This window comes from Nannobrachium achirus (assembly GCF_963921795.1).
Source record: "Nannobrachium achirus genome assembly, chromosome: 5".
NCBI classification, from domain to species: Eukaryota; Metazoa; Chordata; class Actinopteri; order Myctophiformes; family Myctophidae; genus Nannobrachium; species Nannobrachium achirus.
The window spans coordinates 32,568,605-32,596,036 of record NC_137814.1 but is presented as its reverse complement, the minus strand read 5'-3'; the positions used below and the strand labels follow the sequence as shown (position 1 = coordinate 32,596,036).

The 27,432-nt window shown below is 42.8% G+C and overlaps 1 protein-coding gene across 1 annotated transcript; it reads right to left on the bottom strand.

Moving 5' to 3' along the window:
• Nucleotides 1–1,695: 1,695 nt before the first annotated feature.
• Nucleotides 1,696–26,554, bottom strand: gigyf2 (GRB10 interacting GYF protein 2). Its single transcript, XM_080726351.1, is given in 30 exon segments — nucleotides 1,696–2,808; nucleotides 3,373–3,514; nucleotides 4,024–4,217; nucleotides 4,337–4,476; nucleotides 6,196–6,395; nucleotides 8,241–8,489; nucleotides 10,866–10,994; nucleotides 11,834–12,073; nucleotides 12,211–12,369; nucleotides 15,226–15,366; nucleotides 16,208–16,308; nucleotides 16,466–16,596; nucleotides 16,960–17,061; nucleotides 17,418–17,546; nucleotides 18,026–18,120; nucleotides 18,818–18,984; nucleotides 19,082–19,238; nucleotides 19,483–19,655; nucleotides 20,074–20,325; nucleotides 21,548–21,698; nucleotides 22,829–23,023; nucleotides 23,025–23,041; nucleotides 23,498–23,680; nucleotides 23,864–23,896; nucleotides 24,007–24,047; nucleotides 24,174–24,282; nucleotides 25,678–25,786; nucleotides 25,874–25,969; nucleotides 26,123–26,285; nucleotides 26,503–26,554. Coding segments are annotated over 30 exon segments (4,104 nt in total). The 5' UTR covers nucleotides 26,541–26,554; the 3' UTR covers nucleotides 1,696–2,740.
• Between the last annotated feature and the right edge of the window lie 878 nt (nucleotides 26,555–27,432).

Genomic DNA, 27,432 nt, shown 5'->3' with positions numbered 1-27,432 from the left:
GGTATGAGAAAGGTAGGCAGTTGTAGGGAGAGAGGAGGGGCTAGGTGTGTACACAGAAAGTGTCTGGACAGGGTAGACTTTGTAAGAACATCCTTACAGGGACCCCACCCACCCCTTTACTCCACTAACCACACACTCAGGGTGAGGGGTTAAATGTTCTACTGCTACTTACCTTGGAATGGTTGAATGGAAGAAGTCTCTCTTCAGGTAGCATCGCCTGCCTGCAAGGGTCATGTTTACGTGCTTGTATTAACATGTCCTTAAAGGACAACTTTGTTTTGACAACAAAATTGGTTCATATTTTGGATTGTAATTAGAGAAAAGAAAAGATTTTACCGCTTTCTATCGTTTTTTATTTCAGTGAGTGGGGCATGTGTACTAAATATGTATTTTTAGACAATAAATAAAACAATATATATATATGTTTTTTTTACAGTAACACTACCTGGACCCATACGTCACATGCATCTGCCCATGAAAGATTGCGGTGCATCTTGGGAATGGGCTTATTGCGTCCAAAAATATATATTTAGCCACATAGTTGTACGCATGCCCCCATCCACTGAAAATGCCCCCATCCACTGAAATCAAAATCATTAAAATTGCTAAAACGATAGAAAGCAGTAAATGAAAACATTTTAACACTCATCTTTTCTCTAATTACGATCTAAAATACCAGTAAGACGCCTAAGGTAAAAAAGTGACCACGCCCTTTATCTGGCTTGGCCATATATGGATTCTGTTAGTGTGGTTTTCTTAACAGGGCATCACCTGGGATAAGATCCCTTTTATGCCCATATATGGAGATCCCTAACAGAATCCCTTTTTATGCCCATATATGGAGATCACTGCTCTGAGTATCTGTGTTGTCACCTGTAATGTCACAGTGATGTGTCAGGGGAACCAGTGTCAGGTGTTACCCGGGCGGACGGACGAACGGATACGGTGTGACGGCAATAAACTGGTCCTTTACCATCCGCATAAATAGAACAACTTTAGCAGACTACTATGGCAGAGATCCATGTTGGGTAAGGGATGAATTGTAGGTGGATTAAAGGGGAGAACCACCCATTTTCAACATTGAACTGTGTCATTAACATACCTTTGAGTTATGTGGAAATAAGAAAAAGTCCCCCCCCCCACCACTTCTGTGTTGCCTAGAACTGTAGGATTGATTTTGGGGATTGGCTTGCAAAGTACACCGTGATGATGTCTTCAACAGGAGGAGTTACATGTCTTTTTAGCTTTAGAGGGGAGCATTAACCGAAAACAGATCTTGTAGATCTATTTTCGGATTAGATTTTGTGGAGGGGAAAAAAGAGCTAGCCAAGTATTGTGTGTGTCAAGTGGTTAAATGTCTTGAATCAATAAGTTAATTTACACTGACAGTGATGTGAAGTATATGTAGCTATCTATGAAAGCAATTGAAAAAGCTATATGAATACATTAATTATATGTAGTGGAGGGGTCCCAGCTTCATCAATTTCTCCGCTAAGGGGTCGTTGGCCTGAAAAACCATTAAAGACCCCTGCTCTAAAATAATACATGTGAAATAACAATCTTTGACAAATAAAATCTTATTACAAATAATCTTTTTCTGTCCTTTCCAGCCCTCCATAAGAACCCTGTTTAAAACAGGTATTTAATTTATGATGCATATTTCTCCATTCACCCATTCAGACACAGGAGAGGTGTGAACAGCCCACACAAGAGACTGTTTTATTTCATACCGCAATAAAAAATGTATGACTCCAGCGTTCATTTCCATATATTATAATACAGATGCAGAATTGAAAGTTTATTCTTTAAACAGCCTAGTATTTTACAAGAAATAGATAACTACTACTTGGAACTTTCAAACATGTCCTTAAAACAGGACATAAGTGGGCAACGAATCCGTGGGTCCTACTTTGCCATTATTATCCATGAACAACCAGCAGAAGATGGGGGGGTGTGGGAAGAATGGGGAATTAAAGTGTGGAGAAGACTTTTAATAAATAAAATAAAACAAAACAAAACAAAATAGATATAATCTATACCATTCCCATTGACCACCCCCCTCACCACCACCCTACCCCCATAAATCCACACTTAAAAAAAAAAAAAAGATCCCATGGGATAAAGAATTTAGAATGTTCTTTTTTTTTTAGAATGATTTGTTATTGCAAATTTCAAACGTGTCATATGAGCTGCCTAGACCAGTGGTTCTCAAAGTAGATTTCACAGACTCGGTCTGTAACTCTGACAGTGTACAAATGGAACCAAATGGACCCTAACCCTTCCATTTGTACACTGTCAAAGTTAAGGGGAGACCTTCAAATGTCAAAGTTTGAGAACCACTGGCCTAGACTAAGCAGCCGATGGCGGACCCGAGATATGGACATCCCCCTCTGTGGCCTTTTCCAAAAGCCTAGGTGGGGTCTCTTGGTTGGATGGGTGGGTGGGTGCATTACCGGGCTGCGCCGTTCTCTCAAGGGTTTTCGTTAGATGGGAGTCCTTTACGAATGCGGAAGCACCCCCCGCCTCCCATCACTTGTTTGGAATTAACTTAAGATAAACAAAGAATTCATGTTTAAAAGAAGAAAACAAAGAATCCATGTTTAAAAGAAAGAACAAAAAGTGAACAACGGGTCGGGTGTAAAGGGCCTGGGCAGGGAGCAGGGGCTTGGGCGCAGGGAAAAAATGGCAGCTGTTCAAAACAGACAGTCACTGGGGTTGGTTGGTTGGCAGCAGCAGTCCCTTAAAAGTCCTCCAGAGTCTCAATCTCTCCCATATTCAATCTCTCGGATGCGGCATTCACAGAAAAACCTGTGTGAAAGATAAGAATCTTTAAAACGCAGGACTAAAAATGTCAAGTTGTCGTTTGATCTCCACAACATGTCACAGATATCTTCCCACCACTAACAACATACAGTGGTTTGTATGTAGGGATAGGACGATAATCGATATTATCGTTCACCGTGATGAAAAACACTCACGATAATCATATCGTGGAGATTTCATTTATCGTGATATCGTCCTCCGTCATGCACTGGGATCAATACACCTTTTATTTGCCGAGCTGCATACCCGGTAGTACTTAAACCCTCTGTAATTAGCCAGTAGCTATGCCCCTCCCAAAAACCTTTTGTCGGTTGCCAAGCTAGCATTGGACAAAAGCTTTTAGGGGAGGGGCATAGCTACTGGCTAATTGGTAAAAGGTACTTATAATATATGTACTTGATAGTCTTTTTTGCACTCTATCAAATGTTCCACCCCAGGATAATTGATTTTGATTATCGCGATAATATCATAAATCACAATTTCTTTTGTCACAATAATCGTGATATGACATTTTCGTATCGTCCCATCCTTATTGGTGTGTGCACTCACCTAGTAGACTGGGGTCTGCACGGACCATCTTCTGCTTTTTCTTCTTCTTCCCTGAGGTGACCGTCTCGAAGCGTGGCTGCTGGAGGCTGGTGTGGTTTGACTGGTAGAGAGACGAAGAAACTGTCCCACCCCATACAGAGTCCTGGGGGATGGAGAGAGAAAGAGACTTGCACTGAAACTGAAAGAACCCCCCTCAAATTACATTGAAAATCACATTTCTGTTTGGCTTGTAGGCTTTGAAGTTGCACATGGCAGATATGACACATAACCTAAGTATACAAAGAAATGACTGACATGTTTGACAACTTTATACTCGAGAAAGAACATTGATGGTGGAAATAGCCGATCTACAAGCTCACGTGTCACATCGCGACACGTTGTGAGCTTGTAGATTCAAGCAACTAGGTGGGAACATAGCTTAAAGGAGTAGTTCACCCCCAAAATGACTTTTTCTATTGATTACTAACGCCATGCATTTGGGTCTCCATCCGGAATCAATGGGGGTATTAGGAATGTCACAAAAACCCAAAAATATTATTGAACTCACATCTCCGTGGCGTGAGTAATCAATAGAAGAAAAAAAAAAAGTCATTTTGGGGGCGAACTACTCCTTTAGGGCGTTGTCGCTGGATTTGGTGCGTCTGTCCTCACCTGCTGCTGCTTGAGGGCTTGTTGTTGGTGCTGTGGGGCTGCTTTCTGTTGGTTGGCATTCTGTTTGGCACGGCGCTCCAGGAACTGCTTGGCAAACTCCTTGGCCTCGGGTGTGTCTCCCAGGTAGGCCCTGACGTAGTCGTGCACCTCGTACGGAGAGTCCACCTCCTTCAGGAAGGACGCAAACGTCGGAACTGGAGGAAGGAAAAGGAGGGGAGGGGAAGCAGAGAACGGCTGTGAGTTGGTGCGACTGCTTCCAGAAATGGGTCACCCGTGTATTTTTGAAATGCATATTTGTTTTAATAAGACTCACCATCCAGGTTGTTGGCTGTGTTGAGCGTGTGCAAAGTCTGCTCACACCACTGCATGAAGCCATCCTGCTGGCTCTTATTGACTCCCTGAAACAGCTTTAACAGCTTCTCCTCCTCCTCTGCCTTCTTGTTGGGCCGTCCACTAAACATACGACACACACACAGGCAAATGTTAATCCACAATATGACCAGTAAGACTCCCTAATCGGGAGATAAGCGACCGTCAGGTCGCATTTATGTTGTCTGCAAAAAGCAACCTCATGGTGGCGCTAGAAGAGGGGCATGTGAGAAATCAGGGGCGGAAGTTGTAGTTTCTCAGCCAAGGAGTGTGTGCAAAGTTTGGCATGGATAGACAAACACGGGCTCCTACAAATTCACACCCCCTATTGTGATAGCAGCCCCACTTTGGGTAAGGATGAACAATGTACTGCAGCTGCCAATGCAATCCCAATGAGAGGCATTGTGAAATAACAATTTCAGTGGTTGACTACTGAGACCGTAGCGATTTTTTTTGTGTTCTAATAAATTGTGCCATGAGTTTAACTCTTTTACAGCCGTATGGAGATGCCCATATTAAAACCGTAATATACCGGACATCATCTGTACTTAAATTAGCCGACCGTAATTTTCCGTACTAGGTCATTAAAAATGAAATAAGTGATAATGATCGAAAACAAACGATCGCTAGCCCTTTCTCTGTCTCAGCACCGGTCTAACCAATAGCATGATTCTTCTCTGCGCATGAACCGGAAGTGCTTTTGATCGCTTCCGGGGCAGATTAGCCTTCTAGCCATTGACTTACTGTGTGGACGTTAGCGCTAGCATAGCCGTTGTCCTAGCGGCTAGGCTAATGAAAATTCTTCCGTGGATTCTTCATATGGAGATGATCACATGCGCCCACATCGATGCACACGGATCCTGCACGCGAAACGCACGGGTGGCAAGACGACTCGGCCAAAATCCCCACTATATGCCAATGGAGATCCAGATATTTATGGTGAGATTACGACCGGGGGACCAAAAAAAGGAAAAAAAGAAAAAACAACGGCGCCGTGGTCGCATGGTACACACGTCATGGACGCATCCCTTGAGGTTTTCCATACCCAGATACGCTCGTCTCTCATGTATAATTAGGCTATTTAATTTGGGACATTGTGGCATCTTGCTTCTTCAAACGGAGTCTTGCAAGTTATTTTTTGGTTAATACTAACCTGGAGAATTCACTCAGTAGTTGAAAAAGTTGTGATCTTCAAAGTCGGCGCTTGTAAATGCATAGCAATAAGACAGTGATGTCACTGAAAAGCGACAGGTTCTCTGTCTGGCATTTCCACTCTGCTCTCTTAACATTATGGGTAATCCATTCAAGTGGCAAATTAAATGTGACACACATCATGTATTTAGAAAACACTAAGATATGTTGGCAGAGTCAGTCCATACATTTGGAAACATATTTTTATTTAAATCAATATAGTCTTCAGTTCGTTAATATTAGGCTAACCACAGTTGAATTGCAATGACTTTCTATGGGCTGGCTTGCAGTACACCGTTCTCCCTTACCCGAAGTGGGGCCGCTGTCTTAATTGTGGGCGTGATTTTGTAGGCGCCTGTGTGTCTCTATAGGAGCAACAATACCGGAGATACCGTAAGAGTCTGCAAAAAGCAACCTCGTGGTGGCGCTAGAAGAGGGGCATGTGAGAAATCTGGGGCGTGACGGACAGACTGGAGGGAGGGACAACCGTGGAGGTTTTGATAGTAACTGCGACCTGACAGTCGCAATCAAGTACGTCTTTACTAGGAACCGTGATGCACTGTGGTTGAGACGACCTGCGTTAAATCCAGCGCAGGGTACGAGCAACAGTACCTGAGGTTGGCATTGCCCTTGTTGTTCTTCTGAGTGCTGGCTTTCTTGGGTGGGGGAGCTGGCTGGGCAGCCTCCTTCACAGCCTCGTCCCAGAAGCCCATGTTGGAGTTGTGTGTGTCACCCCAGATGCTGCTGGAGTCTGACCCCCAGTTGCTACTGCTCGTGGTGACGGCCCCCCACACAGAGGAGGACAGAGAGGGCTGCGAAGGAGAGAGACACATGACAATCTATAAACCTGTCAATAGAGATGTGCCGATTGATCGGTGAGTGATATCGATCAAATGTCTTAGCAGCTTATCAGCTTTGAACGGTATCGGCTTTGCCGATCTACAAGCTAGATCACCTATTTTCACAATATTTAACTGTGGGACTGAATGTAACCTCAGCTTCAACTCCTACAAGTTGAATTGGATACTAAAGGATCAGCCTGCAATCTCCTAATGTTTATACTTAATATACAATGTCAATGTTTTGTAAAAAGAATCATTAAATATATAAATGCTGTTAAAGTAACACAATAAATAGAAGAATTTACAGATTTGACGCTGTGATCGGGAATATCGGTATCGGCAGATACTGATTCAAGTTGATTAGTGATCATATCGGCCCCAAAAATTGCAATCGGAGCATCTCTACCTGTGAACCAGAGATTAGGGGCAATAAGTATCACCTCTTTAATAGGACCCACGCTGTATATGCAACCATATTTTACAGTTAAATATTAACTAGGAATAGTCTGGGCTGTCAGGAAGAGCTATGTCCTAGTGGTGCTGAGAAGGTTAAGAATAACGTGTGGATCTACAGACAGACGTAGACTCATTACTGTAGACCTCCTCCTCCTTTCATACAGGGCTCTATTTAGAAAAAGCCTTATGGAGAAAACACCATGAAGAGTAGTCACGACTCAAATGTGAATTTCATCAAGTGACACCTGAAGGGATGCATCGCCAACACGTAGGAGGATGACAGTGAAGTCAGAATAGAGCAGCAGAAAATACATTCCATTTCAACACGTTGAAACCGATCCAACTCTTCAGTTAACAGTGCCAGTCTCTTGGTTTAGAACCGTGATACTTTATAATCCATAAAAATGGAAATTCCCCTTTGCACAGATTTCAAATGAATATTTTCCCCCACGTTCTCTCTTGGATTACAGCATTACAAATTTACAATATGTGCATACTTGCTTTTTTAGCAGATAAACCCAAAGCAAAAATAACTCCATTACTCAGAAAACATAACCGGTGCAATGCCAGACGAACAGTTAACACTGATTTCTCAATATTGGGTCCGGGGGCCATCAGGGGGTCCAAATGGACCGTTACAGGTCTGTAACTCCGAGAGCGTACAGAAGGAACCAAAATGACTCATCTCTTAAGTTTAACAACCATTTTACAGTGTAGAGTAAAGCTTTAAAAAATGGTTCCATTCACACACTCTCAGTTAGACCCAAGAATCCATTGGACTACTGGTGGTTGAGAAACAGCGTGGCAACAGCCTCGGTATACTCCCTGAGGGAGTGGAGGAAGTTGCTCGGGATAAGGAAATAAAGTCTCAGTTGGAACCGTTACCCCCGCGACCCGATTCCGGACAGATGGATGGATTGAACAGTGGTTCCAAAACTTTTCAGGTTGAGACTCAAAAGAGATTAGACGGCATTTATTAGAATTGTTTGTTTTAAAATGTATAATATATATATATATATATATATATATATAAATTTAAAAAAATCTTTTGATCCAAACTAGTAAAAATACCAGATCTACACAACAATCTCACAACACGTCGCTTCATACTGCGTTGTGAGCTTGTAGATCAGCTATTTTCAATACTTCTAAACATGTGTTTTCTAATTCATAGAATTTATTTGATTGTTCTTTAATTAATTCATGAAAATAATATAATAATAATGAAAAACTAAATGTAGGAAACAAAAAAACAAAAAAATAAACAAAAACTTAAGGAACCCATAAAAATGTGTCCGCGACCCGCAAACGGGTCCCGACCAACTGCTTGGGGACACAAATGTTCTCTAAAAAACGTACTGCTCTGTTCTGCTGGGTGACGGCTCTGTTCTGCTGGGTGACGGTGGGGTGAGTCTGCTGCTGTTGCTGCTGCTCCTTCCTCTGCCTCATCTGCTGGGCCTCCTCCCTCTGGATCTCCAGCAGGGAGTTGGTGGCGGCCGGCTGCTTGGCCACGCTGCCCCAGCCGCTCAGCTTGCTCTGGGCCTGCTGCGCCTGCTGCAGCGCCTGCTGCTGCTGCAGCTTCAATAGCTCCTGTTGCTGACGCCGCTGCTGCAGGAAGGGAAGATAATCGTTATTATCCTTTATCGTGATATAAAACACTCACAATAATCATATCGTGGAGGGTCGCAGTTACTATCAAAACCTCCACCGGCTGTCACGTCACACTTTTGCCCTACTCATATCTCCGCCACCGTTGCCCCTATCCATGCCAAACTTTGCACACACACTCCTTGGCTGCCAAACCACAACCTCCCTCATTTCTCACATGGCCCTCTTCTAGCGCCACCATGAGGCAGATTCTTGCAAAACACATTTTTGGACACTGCTCCTACAGATTTTGGCCTAAAATCACACAAAGCGGTACACAGTATCTCGTAAGTCATGTCATCAACATGGATCGGTCCCATTTCCCATATTCCCTCCTGATTGGCTACCATTGCCTTCTAAAGTTTGTGTATGGGACCTGACGGTCGCCTATCTCCCGATAGGGAGTCTTAGTGGTATAAAACACACAATAATCGTATTGTGGAGATTTGAGTTTATCGTGAAATTATCCTCCATCATGCACTGGGATCACTGGGGCGAGGGGCTAGTTTGAGCGAATGCGAGTGCCAATGGGAAAAATCACACCTAGTGTGAAGGTGCTATTTATGAGTTATTTTCATCAAGCGTCCCGCTAGCCAATCACAGCGCGCCCTGCGAAGCTTGGCCAATGAGACGCTGGGCGTAAAACAAACTTTGAGCCATATCTACGCCAGATGTAGGCCACGCTTCAGTTTACTTTAGGGGCCGGACATTTTTGAACATGTTATTCCCGCCAGTTTGGGAACTGGACAGAGCCCGATGTTGGAGCTTAGCTCAAAAACAATGTTCTCACGATATGCGATGGGGAGAGTTTATGCATGTACAATGTACCTACATACAGAGATTTCTGGAATTTATGTGTCAAATCCATCTACCAGGGAATGCTGAAAACAACGAAACAACGAAAACAACAAAAACACAATACCATGCACCACAAATAAAGTGTGTTGTAGGCCTACCAAGAGGAAATAGTGTCTATTCGATATATGTCCTGAAGAATAAAACAATACTGAGGCTTTTTATATAAAAAGGTCACAAAGCATGCAAGTCAGGAGGCTATTACATTTTTAGCACAGATGAATATCCATTCAATTACCATGATAATTCCTTTAGCTCCTTTACTTTGTAGCTTAAAGTTTGTAGGGCAGTGAAAGTCGTCCCAGAGTCCCAAAGCTCCAGGTCTGAGGACAGTGCCTTAGGCAAGGGCACTAGCAGGAGTTTGTCCCCAACATGCATGTCATTTGGTACCCAAAAGGTTCAAACATAATCTGAATGGTTTACACGTCCCCTGTAACATTTGCCAGTAGATGCCGCCGAAAAAGCCCTCTAGACTATAGGGCTGCAACGATTAATCGTCATCTAATCGATTATTCAATTAATTGCCAAATAATTTAGTAATCGTAATCGAATCGGCACCTAATCACTGGAATTTGTCTTAATATCGTGCAGAAATATAGGGTCAAGAACAAAGAATATGACTTGAATATTTATTTTTAAATTACCTTTTTGAAAAGAGTACCGTTACCCTTTAGCCTGACAAATGTGTACTAGCTAGAAAAATTTATTTATTTTTTGTCTTTTAGTAGCAAACTAATCGGCAGCTGAGCAAAATGTAATAAATTGTGTATTTTTGAATGAATTATTCATCTTTAATGTATTTTTTGTTAGTTAAAACATGTCTAACAGAACCTCAAATCTAATGTATAAGGTAATAGCGAAATAAGTGCCGTAATCCGATTAATCGTTTAAATAATCGACCAATTAATCGATTATGAAAATAATCGTTAGTTGCAGCCCTACAAGACTAGAGAGATCGAAGTTGCATCAGATGTCTGCCTGCCTGTGAATATGCCTTTGGACACCTACAGCAGTGCCGTAATTGAGCTCATTAACGTCACTCATGGACTTTCTGACTATAAAATGCACTTGGTCCATTACCACAGTGGTTCTCAAAGTGGATTCCAGGGACTCTGTGGGTTCCTTTATGGGGGTCTAAATTGACTCATACAAGTCTATAACTCTAAAGGTGTCTCCACACCAAAAAGCCAGCTTAACAGTATACAAATGGAACCAAATTGACCCATACAAGTCTGTAACTTAAACAGTATACAAATGGAACCAAATGGATCCTAACAGGTCCATTTGGTTCCATTTGTACACTGTCAGAGTTAAGGGGAAACCTTGAAATGTAAAAGCTTGAGAAACCCTGTTTTACCACATAGTTCCCACACACAAATGAGTCAAGTGTGCATTACTCATCACACTTGCAAGTAATGCAACATTGCTGATCATACAACTAGTGGCTGGAGAAGGGAAGGAAAGAACCCGCCTCATCTTTACCTCCGCCTGTGACTGTCGTTCTCTCTCCTCCTCCAGTTTCTGGATCTCAGCGAGTGACAGGGCGTTCTGACTCTGGTTTATGGATGCTGTGTGTGTTGACTGCTGGCCCCACTTAGATGAGGACGGGAGCTAAGGTATAAAGCAATACAAATGTTAAACTAGATATCCTGTGATTTGCGCTGCGCTTATTTAAATTAATTGTTTACAAAGAGCCATGTATGGTAAACTTTGTGGCCCATGAAGGTTGGAGGGATTCCCCATAAATTAGGTATATAGTTATATAATATAGTTTAACACTTTAACTTTAACAAGGAATTGAAGTGTACTAGAGGGATCTGATCAAATGCATTCACACATTCATATTCTGTATTCAGCAGCATTCATTTATTTATTTAATTCAACATGCAATGCAACTGTCTGAACAAACTTTGGAATTCATATATATTTACATATTTGAGTGCAAGGGGGCTGGGGTGTCTGGCCCTGTTACAGATGTTGTCCAAAAATCATGCAGATCGGTACACAGTATCTCTGTAGCCATTAAACAAAACCGGTATTTCTTACATTGATGCTCCTACATATCATGTAAGCACCAGTTTAAGTTACTTTCCATCCCTCATATACTGTATGCACAGTGCACACCCCATAACCCACACACTGCACATCATTTCAGAGCTCATATCTTTGAACGGGTAAGGGCTAGTTACTACTTGTTTTCTCTTTATGTTTTGTTTTCTGGTTCTTATCTGCCTTAATTCAAAACATTTGCAACCATTCTCTCACAGAGGGTAGCTTGAAATGTGTCCGGAAACAATTCAGAATCCAGCCTCACTCGATAAGGAAGAGTGAAACCGCTGTCTCACAGGTACAGTTTGTGGTTGAGGAAAGTACCCAACCTTGCTAAAGAGGACTCTGGAGCAGGAAGTCAGCCTAGATCAAAGCAGAGAATAGACATGTAGACCTTATACCTTCATTTGGGCGAGCTGCTGCTGCTGCTGCTGTTGCTGGAGTCGTCTGAGTGCCTCCTGCTGCTGCAGTCTCTGTCTCTGCAGCTCCTGCTGCCTCTGTGCCTCCAGTTCCCTCCTTTTCTGCTCCTCCTGCTGTTGCTGGAGCAAGAGGGCAGCGGCGGCGGCCTCCTCCTCCGCTCGCTTCTCCTCTTCGCGCCGTCTCAGAGCTTCCAGCTGCTCCTGCTTTCTCCGCTCTTCCTCCTGGAGAGGCGGTGGCGAGTCGCACTCGTTATATAGTGAAGCTAATAAACTGCAGTTTCCCTTACCAATGACATCCCATAACCCAGTGGTTCTCAACCTTTTCAGCCCGAGACCCCCTCCTTGAGTAGCATGCTTACCTGTTTACGTAGGAACTCTTCCCTTTGTTTCCGCTCCTCCTCTTCCCTCCGCCTCTCCTCCAGTCTGCGGAGAGCCTCTTCTTGCGCCAATCGTTCCTCCTCTTCCTTCTGCCTGCGATGTGCTTCTTCTTGCTCCCGCTGACTCCGCAATGCCTCCTCCTGAGTGGCAGGAGGACAGCAGGGTTAGTCTCTCTATCATAACATCGTTTGTGTTTTTTCCAATGCTGATACTCAGACAAAGGGTGCTGGTGCCTAAACAGATACTTCAATAACCAGTAAGACTCCCTAATCGGGAGATAAGCGACCATCAGGTCGGCAACCTCATGGAGCTAGAAGAGGGGCATGTGAGAAATCAGGGGCGGAAGTTGTGGTTTGCCAGCCAAGGAGTGGTGTGTGCAAATTTTGGCATGGATAGGGGCAACAGTGCCGAGATAAGACTAGGGTCAAAAGTGTGACGTGACGGACAGACTGACTGATAAGACAGCCGGTGGAAGTTTTCATAGTAACTTGCGACCTAACGGTCCAAATAATAAAAAGGCACAAAATTACATTGGTAGGAACCTTTGCTACAGCATGATGTTTACTGTTCTACTAAAAGTTAACACTGATTGAAGGCTGCTGTGTAGCAACTCAATGTTTGTTATTAAGGTTACCTGTCAACATTTCAAAATCCACAGAGATAAATAAAAAAATACATGTGAATTTTGGGGACCTAGTAGCTCAATCAGTCAATGGAAGAAAACACATTTCAGCAGATTTCTTATAACAAAATTGAGCAAGGAAAGGCGGTTTTTAGGTCGTTACTAAAGGTTGGCCTACTTGCTGCTGCTGGAGTAGTAATCTAGGTTTCATTATATAGGATTCCACCCACGTTTTCAAGTTATTAGTCAGACCTAGGGCTGTCCTCGACGCAGGATTTATCAAGTCGATTCGAGTCGCGGGGGTTAATCCGACGCGTCGACGAATCGTTTATGTAAAAAAAAAAGAAAAAAAAAGAAAGAAAAAGTGGTGCTTTAAGCTTTTAAACCACGTCAACGTAATACAATAAAACAGCACACTGGACATTAATGACTATAAGATTGCGTCCAGCCGTGCGTAATTTGCCGTGCGTAATTGTGAATTGTGGAGCAGAGTAGAACAACGGAGGAGAGAATAATGCATCTCTTTGACAGCATGTCGTGTATTATTTCCACAAGTTGTATTTTCTCAGTGCACCGCTGCTGTATCAAAAGAGCTATGTTGCCGATCTGGTGCGAGATAATAAAAAGAAAACAGTTCGCCCGTCGCTATTCCTCAGCCTGAGTCCAACCACCACACACCCACGGCAGTGAAAGTGAAAGCGCATCGCGCTGGCTCTGCTGCTTCTTTGGCCAGCTCTCAAGTAGAATAACAACTCGTCGACGCATTTCCTTTCCAAGCGGTTAACTTCAAAATAAGAGCTCCCTGTTATATGATCAAGGCAACTTTCAAGTCACGTGAACTGATTTTATTTTTGCCAGACCCAGGGGGTCGGCCTACATAAGGCTTTGTCGGTCTGTCGGTCTGTCTGTCGGTCGGTCCCTCTTTTCCTCAGTGTGCCTGTGTTTGCCTCTGACTGCTCATCTGCCCCTCCCTTCCCTTGCTCGGCTGATTGCCTTGAGTGCCGTCACCTGTACGGGACCAGCTGAGTTGAGTTGGCTGACGAGCTGCTGAGACTATAAATTCCTGTGTGTTCATGTGTTAGTTCAGTGCTGCAAAACATTTGCCCCACAGCCATACTAGTGAAAACAGCCCATCTACAAGCTCACAAACATTTCCAGCTGCTCAGCCTATACAATCCTGTGTGTTCATGTGTTAGTTCAGTGCCATACTAGTCAAAACAGCCGATCTACAAGCTCACTACGCTTTGTTGCTGAGACTATAAAATCCTGTGTGTTCATGTGTTAGTTCAGTGCCATACTAGTGAAAACAGCCGATCTACAAGCTCACTACGCTTTGTTGCTGAGACTATAAAATCCTGTGTGTTCATGTGTTAGTTCAGTGCCATACTAGTTTTCATTGCGGGTCTGGCACAACCAGGTGACCTGGTCTAGTTAAGTCTAGTAGTAGGAAGTATGGACTCAATAAGAATTACATGACAGTCACAGTCCAGCGCTCTCATACCGCACCACAGTATACTGGTGTGATAAAAAAAATTATATATTTTTGACGGCTCGACTCAAACAATTGGCGTCGATTCCGGGGGCTTAAAACGACGCGTCGATTCGGACAGGCCTACTCAGACCCCAAGTATTTCCAGGAAAACATAACACTAGCAGTGTTTTTCTTTTTTTAGCCAATTACCCCACAATACGAATACATTTTGATTATATTAATTTTGTTGATAATCACTGTATATTGGCAATATTACATTTGTGCCATAAAGTGCCTCGATCCTTAACAGCTTAACTGTAGTGCCAATGATGACTGTGCCCTCTCATATAATGAGCTATATTTTCATCCATGCCTTGCCATGTACTAGTGATGCATCATATGATGAAAAACGCATCACTGATGATGCAAAATGCATCACTAGTCATGCTGAAATACAAAAAAATCTCAAAAAACAGATTGAACACAGAAAATATGTGTTGATCGTGTCCCAAACAACAATAAAATAAGATAGGGTTGTCCCAGAGGTGTAGTGGCCCTTTAAATGGAGCTCAGTTAGTCTGTTCTTGAGAGACTACTATGTCAGTGGTTCTCAAACCTTTTCATTTGAAGGACCCCCAAAATGATATTTATTTGGCCACAGACCCCCCATCTCAAAATATTTAGTTCCAGGGACCCCCCCAGAAGCAAAATTTGAGTTACAAACGTTTGCTTTGAAAATACATATATTCAAAGATTTGCACTCATTTTCACGACGTTTTCAAAAAATAGCAGATCTACAAGCTCGCTGTGAGCTTGTATATCTGCTATTTTTCACTGGTTAAAGCATTCAATAATTCTAGGCCTAAATGGGTTAACCATTTCAGTCCTACTCTGGTGTTTCACCTGTTTCTGCCGTGCCAGCTCCTCTTCCTCCAGGCGCTTGCGTTCCTCCTCCTGCCTCGCCCGTAACGCCTCCTCTAGCCGTTTCCTTTCTTCCTCCTCCCTCTTGGCCCTCATTTCCGCCTCACGCCGCTCCAGATCCTGCTGATAAAGGAGTACATGGAATATGATTACAACATCCACAGATGCAAAGTTATCACAAAAAACTTAACTACACCTTTCCTTAGTTCTGGCCTGATGTCTTACAAGGACCATATTGGTGTTAGTGCATGTTTAGCCTATTGACATGACTGAAGTCATGTATACTTTTCATACACCATTTCCCTATTAAATGAATTCTAACTTTCAGGTGATAAACCCAACTAATAATCTGCTTCTCTTGCTCCCCTCATCATTAAGCTGTTCCGATTTTTCTAAAATAACGTTTTTCTTTATCGGGGAGGCATAGCTCAGGGGTAGAGAAACCGTTATTAGAGCACAAAGGGTTCCCGAAGGGTTCCCAGTTAGAATCCGGGCTCCCCCTGAGTTAATGTCGAAGAGTCCTTGAGCAAGACTCTGAACCCCTAATTGCTCCCGGTGAGTAGGTTGGTGCCTTGCATGGTTTCCTCTGCCACCGGTGTATGAATGTGTGCGTGAATGGGTGAATGTAATGCACAATCTATGTAAAGCGCCTTGGATAAAAGCGCTATATACATTTTCCATTTATTTCTCCAGACTATTTTAGGCTATACTTTATCTGTGTTTTCCACTACAATTGAATGATTTTCATTCTGTACTGAAATGAATGGAAACAAATAATCGTTAAAAAGGACTACATTATGCTTTGGAAAATTTTCATCAGTAATGTTACATTACAGTGATTACACATGCCTTGTAGTCAATAGGCTTAACATGCAATAACACTGGAATGGTCTGCTCCCTGTGACATCAGGTAAAAGGCTGTGTACTAAATCAAACTTAATTGACAAAGCAGAGCATAGGTTACCTTGGCAGTCTTAGCCTTCTCTAGCTGTTGCATTTGCTCGATGGAGGGAGCCTGGGCCAGGGAGTCTATAGGTAAATCCCATACACTGCTTCCATCCCATGCTGTGGACAATCAGGAGTTTAATGTATAGCATACACAAGGGGAATATTTTAATCCTCTAATACTGCACTGAAATCCACCTGAAATTTCTTGGGGGAAAATAAAATAAAAACACTGAAAAAACAAACTAATGTGTGAGCTCTTGTGATTGGAACGTACTGCTTGGTGCAGCTTGTGGAAGGTTTGGTGTGCAGGAGGCCTGAGTAGAGGGGTTCTGCATTTCCCACACAGAACCCGAGTCTGGTACAGACAGGGACCGAGTAACAGGAGGTAAGCTGCTCTCACTTGCTCTGTGCAGGAGAGAGAGAGAGAGAGGGGAAAGGGAGAGAAAGCTTACTTTATGTTTGTGTTAAGGGGTTCCCAACCTTTTAAAGGAGTCGTTCGGACCAAAACGCATATAGGGTTAAATCTGTCTTTTATCATACCCCTTCATACCTGCTTTAGTAGATTTTTTTCATAGCTGCCCCTGTTGCTAGATTTTGGATGCCCCTGTTGCTAGATTTCGCGGGCCCTCTCATAACTAACAGAGCAGATAGACTTTATTCTAGTGCGGTTATTTCTTTAGCTTCAAAGTTAGTATTTTTTATTGATTGTGTTTACACAACGTCCTGAGACCAACCAAACCACTGTTTTGACCACACAGGCACCCTTACTTGTCAAACAGACGAGAAGATCCTCTGCTCCTCCCCTCCCTTTCTAGGCTCTCCTCTCCTTGCTCTGGTGCAGAGCAGAAGCCGTTTGACAAGTAAGGGTGCCTGTGAGGTCAAAACAGCGGTTTGGTTCGTCTCAGGACGTTGTGTAAACACAATCCAATAAAAAAATAAAGAAATAACCACACTAGAATAAAGTTTATCTACTCTGTTAGTTATGAGAGGGCCCGCGAAATCTAGCAACAGGGGCATCTGAAATCTACAGGGGCAGCTATGAAAAAAAACAACTAAAGCAGGTATGAAGGGTATTAATAGGTATTAATAGCAAATCTAAAAGTGCCAAAATATACTTTCCAATAAACATTTCAGAGCCTCTATTGAAGAGAGATGAAGTCATTCTCTGTGTGTATGCAAAGTACAAAAAAAAGGCAAATCAATCAGTCAATGTGTAGGAAACGGACCTGGTCTTGAGAGTCTGGTATTGCTGTAAGAGCAGGTTGATCTGCTGTTGCTGTTGCTGCTGCTGCTGAATAGGAGCCGAGCTGAGGGCGGCAGCTTTCTGCTGGGCTAAGGCCTGGGCGTACTGCTGCCTGAAGGGTAGAACGAAGGAGAAGAGAGGAATTAACTATCAGTGGACCGATGTCTGTGCCATGTGGAATTGGTGAAGAACAGAAGCATGTAACTAAATACATTAATACATATAGGAACGCTGCGTGGGTCTGCAATTATAGGGCATAGCAGTGGGTGTGGTTTTCTGGTGCCACAGAAAAAAAAAATATAATCATCAGCAATTCATTTTTCCCCATAGAGATGTAGACACATATTTATATTAAGTATTTGATTCTGTGATTACATATTTTTTAAACCGCTAAACAAGGGGGATTTATTAAATGTAGAATTTAAATAAAAATTAGGTACACCGTTCCATTGAAAAAATGCAATCTGTATATATTTGTCAACAGACAAATATTGTCTGCTGACTGCAGTGTGCTTGCTGTTGTATATAATACATTGTCAATCAACAACAATGCTGTGCTGCTACACTGTACAAGTTTTAGAGGAACCGCACCTGAGGAGGTATTGGTATTGGAGTTGTTGTAACTGGTACAGGTTGATGGCAGTGAGCTCTTGCTGCCTCTTTATCCTCTCCTGATCGCCATCACCCTGGGCATGAGAGACAGGTCACAAATCACAATCAAAGTCCCTTAAGGGGGTGATTGGTAGATTCAAGGAAAATCAATCCCCATAAATAGTATGTATCACAATGGTGATCATTTTGTCATTTTTGTGAGCTTATAGTTTCGGTAGTTTTGCTATTTGCCATATGACGAAGTATAGGTTTAAAAAGTGTTATGTGCCAACTTTGTGCTTAAACAAGCCATCTTCAAGACTTCAAATAGGTCAATTCATGGCACAATGAAAATAAAACGTACTGCAACTTCTGAGAAAATGTACCACAAAATCAAGCATTTTGATTGCTATAATTAAAATTCATCCCAACTCCAGACTAACGTAGCCATCAAGGCTTTCTCTGACATAAGGACACTGAGGGTCAAATTGGTGTGGTGGCACGCCACCTAGAGCTGACAGTCAGTACTTGAAGGCTTAGATGCATCATGCTGCATCATATGATGCAAAATGCATCATCATTCATGCTGACATACGAAAATATCTCAAAACACAGATTGAACACAAAAAATAACTCAGGATTGTGTTGATCTTGTCCCAAACAACAATAAAATAAGATCTGGAAACTGGGCCTTTAATATTTCACAAATGGCAGGTTTGGGAGATTATAATAAGGTCACTGCACTGACCCCAGTTGAGGAAACATTGAATAAATATAGTTCTTAATCTCTACCTGTAGAGGTGGAGGTGCAGGACCCGAGGCGAAGGGGACCCTTCCCCACATCTTCATTATTTCTCCCAGGGGTTGAAACACCTCGTCACAGCCCCGCTTCACCAAGAGAGTCATAGGGAAGTAACCCGCCTGGAACCACTCCGTCATCTCAAGGTTACTGAAAGGACCTGAGACACACACAGGAGGTTAACATGTTTACTCACTTATTCGTTTTCTACCCCAGCTCCAGAACACAGATCCTCTCCTTTCATCCCCAGGCCTTACCCTGTATCTCCCCCTGGGGATCTTTGTAGAACCACTTGAGAGCCGCCTCGTGGGTGAGAGGCAGGCCTGTCGGCTTGGGCTTCTCCGAACTCTTGGCTACCAGCCTGTCGTCATCTGCCACGCCATCCTGAAGGTAGGCCACCATCTTCTCTGCCTCCTGGAGACGGAAGAGAACAGAGTGAGAAGACCCCATGCACAACGCTGCATTTCGGGCACACCAACATTGAATAATGTCACTTGGATGTTTTATCCAGCAACAGTGCTAAAACAGTACGGTACTTGGACTTTTTTTTAACAGAAACACATATTTGAAACTTTTTTCTTTTTTTTATAAAATATTTTCGAACATTATTTTTGATTTAGCATCCGACTTTGTCCAAAACGCCAATGCGCTCACCAACCTGCTCAAAGTGTCTGAGTCCCTCATCTTCATCCGTGTCATGCTGCATGGTGGCGGGCCGGCCGATGGGAGCCAGCATACTGGTGGGAAAGGGCAGGGGGTTGGACATGGCTACGGGCACCTCCATCGGCTTCTGCTGCTGTAGGTGAATGGTGGGCGATGGGGCAGAGACTTCTGCATGGGACAGGGTATGGAAGGCGGTGAATATAAAAAAATATATAAAATGTCCAACAGGAAGGCCTGTCATAATCATCAATCATAATAGTTAATTTTTTTCCATTTTCAAACATTTTCCCCAAATAGCGGAAAAATCAGATCTCCATGTTCAACTTGTGAGCATGTACCTTGATTATTTCTTGGCTAACTTTTATTTTTCCCATATCTGCCCTGTGAAATTTGTGTTTACAAAAAACAGAATGTGAATATTCTTTTATCCGTGTTCCAATATCCAATGTCAAAAATAATTAAAATCATCGCAATTATTTGATGAAAATTAGTTCACCTTCATGATTGTAACGGCCCTACCAGCAGCAAGACACAGGACAAAGAGGAAAACTATTTCAGTACATTTCAGTGTATCGCCGTCACCCACCTGAGAGAGTGGTGGCGATATGGGTCATGGGCAGGGACTCCAACATGCTGTTGCTCATGGGGACATGATGCACCGGGGCTTTGCTAGGCTCTAGTCGCGATACCGGGGGAGAGCGCCGTTCTGTCCGCTCCAACGGCCTCTCTGGCTCTTCTGCTTTGCAGGGCTGACTAGAGGGGAGGATCTGGGAGGGAGGCTGGGCTTCTTGGACTGGTGGAGCAGCCGGTGGAGCCTCTTCCTCCACTCTGGGCAACTCTGGAAGAGTTCCAAGTTGAGATGGTTGTCAAAGATTAGCGCTTTATTTTGTATTGATTCCAACAAACGATAGCATTTAACTCATTGAGTGCCTATCCCGAATTAGTTCGGGATATATTATCGTATCACAGAGTGCCTATCCCGAACAAGTTCGGGATATAAAAAAAAAAAAAAAAAAAAAGAAAAACATTTTTTTTTTTTTTTGAAACATTTTTTTTTGATTTTTTTTTTTTTTTTTTTTGGACCCCATCAAATCTGGTGAACATGATTTCAATCGCGATTTTGCATGTTCCACCTCCATACAACCCCATCTAACATACAGGGCAGCCATTTTTGGTTACATTACATGTAAAACATAAGGGCGATTATCTCAAGAATGCCTGAACGGATTTCCAATCGGATTTTTTTGTTTGAAAGCTGTGAACAAACTGCACAAATCCACTCCAATGCAATCCAGGATTGCATTGGATTTTTCAGAGCTCATTCTTCTCTGTTTTTTTCCCATGCATGAGGTGTGCAAGGTTTAATCATGGCTAAGTTGACGAAAATAAGGCTTCTAAAATGCTTGGTAGCCAATAGCTAACTTCAAGCTAACTTCATCCTCTTCCTGTACATGCAGTCATGCACAAAGGAAAGTGTTCAGGCAAGTCATGGCTGCAGGGCTTCTGCATATACCAGCATATCTCTATGGGATTTTCTCTGGCCACTGGGCGCCCTCTAGTGGTGAAAGGGGTGGCACTAAATGAGTTAATAATAAAAATATAACCATATAACCATTACATATTGTTTTGAATTATAATTTTTTAAGATATTTTGGAGTCTTTTCTTCCTTTATTGATGGTACACACAGACAGGAAACAGGGAGAGAGACGGGGAGTAACACGCAGCAAAGGCCATTGGGCTCGGGAATCAAACCCGCAACTTGCTGATGGGCTGCATTAGCGCCTATACAGTATGCGGTTGCGGTATGCGCCTTAAACGCTAGGCCAGCGGTGCCCCTGATTTTAATTATTTATCATTTTGCACATTTCTTTTTAATGTCAAACAAAAGGACGATTCAGAGACAATGAACTGTTGCTTTTGTCCTCTCCTTTGAATAGTGGAGATCTTTGTCTGGTTCACATCAGTTGTATCAAGATACCAGTCCACGTTGTGCTCCTCACACCCACATCATCCGTTACGACTCTGTGGAACAGTGGAAAAAACCCTAAGGGACACTGACCCTCTCTTCTGTCAGCCTCTTTCTTGGCCTCTGGCTCTGTGTCTTTGGTCTCCTTGGGCTGACTGTCCTCCTCTTCCAGACCTTCCTCACACTCATCCAGTGGCCTAAAGTCCAGCTCTGCCTCCTCCAGGATTGGCTCCTTGGAGGATTTCTAAAAAGCAGAGCAGAGAGCAAGAGTCGCATTGTCAACCTCATCATTATCAGAGATCTGTGTCTAAACCCCTCAAATAGTGTGTGTGGTTGGAGTATTAAGTGAAAGTCTAATATATAATCTGCTTGTCTTTGTCTTTCAATAAAAGTCAAGTCATTTCCAGCAGTCATTACAACTAGGGGTGGAAACACCCTCTTTCTAGTGTAGTTGGGGATAGCTACAGCAGGCAGCCACTGATATGACTACACCAATCAGATTTGATGCAACAGATAATTGATATGCTGTCGTTAGGAAAAACAAACACAATAACTGTTGTGACAGTTGACTTCATGACGAAAAATATCTTGCTTGTGACACTTATAATGTACTGAAGGCCATGCACAAGTAGGGTGTCAGTCTTAATATTCTCCAAGTCAAAAGTAGAATATTTCAAAATTTAAAACGATCATGCAGATCCCTAAATTGCCCACCGTGGTCACATCCACAGCCCACCCCAAATTCCTCTGTCCTGATTTTCACCCATTATTATCTCTGATGGACTTTGAGTCCCTAATAATGGCTGAGTTCAGTCTGGTGCTAAACAAATAAACTATTAATAGATGTTGGTGTGTACAGCAAGCTCATACGTACATCTGCACCTTGACCTAAGTCATGATCTCATTTGTATAGAGCAGTAGCATACAATCAGCAAACAACTGACAGCAGTTTTAAATGCTTTTCTTAAGAAATAAAATAAGAGGGGAATAATAACACTACTGTATGCTTAAATACTATTTTAATAGACTCATCTGCTTGACTGCAGACTGAGGATGTTTTTTTTTTGTTTTTTTATAAACTTCTTATTTATTCTCTCTACGGATCATTAAGATAAGCATGTTGAGAAGCTCTGTGGACATTCCCTTTGTTGATGGGTTGGTTGAGAGCATTCCTTTTTCTTTACTTGTATATCGTTTGGCCTACACTCCTGAATGGAATACATGCTTTTTTTTGGAGAGCATAAAGAGCATAAACTCATTTCTCATATTTGATACTCCTCACCCCAGGTACTCCGTCTCCTCTCGCCTTACCTCCGAGGGGCTTAAGTCATTGAAAGCCGATTCGTATTCACTGAAACCCCCCACACTCCTCACCTTGAGTGAGAGGAAGGCTCCTGACGAGTCAAAGGTGCCCGTCTCTTCCTCTGCATCCTCCAGACACCATTCTGGCAGGCTGTCCCTCTCTTCATCCAGGCTGCCACTGCCTGACCGTGAGCGGCGGTATCCCCGCTCATCCTCTCTGGCGTCGAAAGGGAACCGGCGCCGCTGCTCTGGGAGTTCTCGCCACCCCCGCTGAGCGAGGCGCGTCTGGGTGGGTGTGGTGGGGTGGTGGACACCAGGAGTCAGTGAACTCAACTGAGTACCGTGAATCTTATCAAAAGGAACTTGGTATTATAATAGGTTCGATACAATGATTGTGTTAGGAATCCATTACAATGCAATGTTACCAGGCTGGTGTGGGTCCTAAACCAACTATCCTACTTGATATACTTAATATATGTGAAAGATTTCATTTCAAGGATGCTATATAATGACAAAAAGATAGTGGTTGAACAGGTTGCCCCAAATTCCACTTGCAGCTCATAGCAGAAAATGTCCACCCATATAACAGGCAAACCCTGAAGAAGACTACACCTTCGAAATTTTGGTTTTAATAACAAATATTGAATCATGGCTATGAGCTGTGCGGCCTCCTGCTTGTTTTATCACCCGGTTAACACAACGCAATATAGTGCATTAATGTGGAGTCAAGACAGTGCACACCTGGGCTCGGCGGGCACCACCGATCACTGTCCCGTGACCGTCGAGACCCTGCCAGGCACCAGCCCCCCTCATCCTCCTCACCATTCTGGTCATCACGTGTGGTACGCCAGTTCTCGCTCTCTGAGCGTGTGAAGTCGTGCTTCCTCGGCAGTCCTGTTCCGACCTCTTCATAGTTTGCTCGAACTGCAGAGAGCAGGGAGTGGGAGGGTGGTTTAGGGCAAGGCGAGGCATGGATGCCATTACCATTAGGCAGGCTCTCTGTGGAAGCTTTCAACAATGTATTTGCGTAATTTACACCTATGCTCAAGAAGCTACACTTCCTCTCAGCAAAGCATGACACAGCAGACAGCACCAGGGCACACTTACTGTGATTCATCTGGAAATGGGCTGGAGGAACATCTGCCAGGTCAGATAAAGAGAAATAAAAGAAAGAAAGTACATAAGTCGCAAGCATTTGCCAGCGAGTACATCATGTATCGATTATTTGAGAAACTTATCAGAACACTTACCAGTTTCTTTTCGACCTGGCTTTTCAAACCTTCTATCGCCCCTAGGGAGGGAAAGAAAGCCATAATTAAATTATAGAATAATTAATGTCCATATCTAACCTGACTTATTCCTTGATAAAAGAATGATAACAACCCTATAGATGCCGCTGAAAGAGCCGTTTCATTACCTTTCCTCCCAACTCTGGGAACGATGCATCTCCCTACCCCCACGGCCAAATCCTCCTTCCACATCATCAAAACTTCTTTGGTAAAAACCTCCATCTCCTCTGCCTCTACCTGCAGAAAACAAAACAAAAACATTGTTCAGACACTAAATGTGATGGCGATAAGTAAACAAAATAACATTCAGTCCTGCAGATCCCAGCCCTCTGGAATTCCCAGATTGGCATGTCGACTCGTGTTGGCTGACTTCAGTGACTTGATTAGCATGTTGAAATTGTGAAAACCTTTACATTGGTGCTTATGGCACACGTTATGTACTGGCTGTGGGAGAAATTTCTGTGGTCCCCGTTGTAGACTCCTGGTTTCTAGCAGTATAGGACCTAGTTGCTTTGTTTCATTAACTATTATGCCATCATTATGTAACATGCACTCACAGAGATATACTTTATGCATAATATATTTGAAGAGGTACTCTGTGAGCTTGTCTAGACATGGATTACACTGCATAGCACTCCTTGCTGCAGGATGGGTTCTGCTGCTGTACCCATCGTCATGCAACTTATTCTCTTGGACAGTTCTTTCCATTATTAGTCCCTTTAAAACAAGATTAAAAACGTTCCATCGTATCTTAATTATAAGCCGATACAGTCCATATGGCGAATTGCTCTTTAAGATTTAAATAACGTATTCCATTACACTCACTGTATAACAAAAACCTGAACTCAACTGTTGTGAAAAGGTTACATCACATGATTAAGCTGATTTCCGTCAGTGGGGAATCTATCTGCCAAGTAAGCACAATGCCTACAGAGTACTAATGTTACATCCCTCATCTCAAGCTGTACAGAAACTGGATAAATTCTTTAAGGTACCTCGTTCTGATACTAGGCAACAGATCCAATACTGGCCTAAGATGCTGGATTTGATATCAGTGACAATTTCTTTTCTAATCCAGAAATGCAATTTCCAGTAAAATAATGTGGCATGACTTGCTTGCAGGGGAGATGAAAACTCAATTCTATGGAAGGAAGAAGTTCTAAAAATAAAAAGATTGTGCAACATGGCTATGAGCTGTGCGACCTCCTCGCTTTCAAACGGAAGGAAGTATAATGACATAATTTAGCTGTTTTATGTATTTCGTTTTTATTATGCAAATTGAGTAGTCTAAGTTTAAATCGGTTTGGGGTGTCACAACATCTCGAGATCACCTAGCAGCCGAGTTTGTGATGGTACCCCCCCCCCCCCCCCCCCCCCGAATAATGTCATATTGTAGTTTGGACAGAGCCGAACCGATTTGAACTCTGCTCTTAAAGTGGAGTATTTATCTACCATTATATATGTAGATTTGGCCATATGGATTACATACAGCTTTTTAATTCTACAAAGGGGTCAATATTGGATTGGTACTCCTTTATGGGCTCACAATCAAAGTTCTGTATTCGGCATTGGTATCAAGAGTGAAAAAGTGGTCAGTGAAATTAGATGGGGACGATGGGGTGATGGACTCACCTCTACCCCTAGAGGTACTTCGGCCTCTTGGTGCCATCACTACCGGACCAACTCCTCTGCCGGTCAGTCGAAGTACAGCTGCACTGTTTACAGACATGGAAAAGTTTCTCTGCAAAAGAAACATGGGGGAGGGGACATTTACCATCTATTCACAAATATTTGTATATTGACATGACATTTCCCAAAGCACTCCTACCTGTTCTTCCTCTGTAAAAGACACAAGTGCCAGTGGTGGCAAGGGCTCTTCTTGTAAAATGGGCAGAAACTCCTTATCATGTAGGTCTATAGGGATCTAAAGAGGGAAATATGCAATTTGGGGGTTTCAATATAAAATGCAAGACATTACATTTTTATTAAGAAATAAATAAATATATTTTAAGCCACAAAGCAAATTAGTCAAGTGTTAAAATACATAATGTACTAGCATAACATTGACGTTACCAACCTTGTTTTCCTTTACATAAAGTGCTAACATTTCTTCTCTCCCATAGCGGTAGTCTGCAAGTTTGTACTTTGGCAATGCAGGTGAGAGGGGAGGAGACGAGGCAACAATGCTGGTGCGCTCGCCACCACTGCCCCCACCACCACCACTAGACAGGGCCCGCAGCCTGTTGAGAAGGAAGAAAGGTAACAATAACAGAGGGGACAGAGGAGTGGGAGACAATACAAAGGCTGAGATGGTAATTTGCATGTCTCAACATGTGGAGCACAGCTGCATTAGAAAACCAGTTTAACAGCCCTCATCAGTGTTGCCAACCCATATACGTGGACAGCAATAACTTCAGAGACATTAAGATATTAAGAACTCAATGACTGATCACTTACCATTCTGGTCCAAAGTTAAGCGTCTGGGTTTCGGCCATTCTTCCTCAAAGTTCTAAAAATGAAAGGAAAACAAAATGTAGTTTTGCTAGGTATAGTTGAACTATTATAGCATAGCATAATATGTAGCTTTGTTTGAAATTAAAACTAAAACTCAAATCTGGAATAAATGCATCCATCCCCACTTGTCATTGTTTATCTTCAAAATGCCTACAAGAACTTTGGATATGTGGTAGGTATTCAATGTTTCACAGTCTGTTTTGACAGCTGTGGAACACCTTTGTAGTGCTGAAAACACTTCCCTTTTGATCAAGACGTTTTTGATTTCCTGGATTTCATAAATGTGCCCATTTTTTAAGGGCAGGGTGTCTGTGGTACACTGACTGACAGTTGGCCTGGTATTACTGGTACCTTAAGCTAAGTATCTTATTTTCATTTCACGATTTATCTGCCAAATCTCAGTTTAACGAAAGAATTTAAACCAAAACAAAGAGGGATAAAAGCAAAAGTTTCTTCAACAACATGCTGTGCCCTTCAATTTGGCAACATCACAGATGCTTTGACGGCTGGTATTCCCAGCTCATTCCATAGGGTAGCCTGTCCCTGCCTCAAGACAACCAGATACAGTTTCAATCTGCTAAACAGCTATTTTGGGAAGTCTCACAGTTTGGGAGGAGGGTTCTCTTGGACACCTGTAATTGACAACAGTGGTCCAGTCAGCTTTGGAGTTGCATCACTTAACAGCCAGATCTGTTGTTTGAAACTATGGGAATCTATTAATACTGCAAAAGATTTTCAATGCCTACTTGTGAAAGCAAAGTGTCAGTCACCAAAAAGGCGACAGGAATCACAGGATCATAAAATTCACAAACAGATGCATCCGACACACCCACACACCAAGTAGTCACAAATTAAGCCACGTGTAGAGTGTGA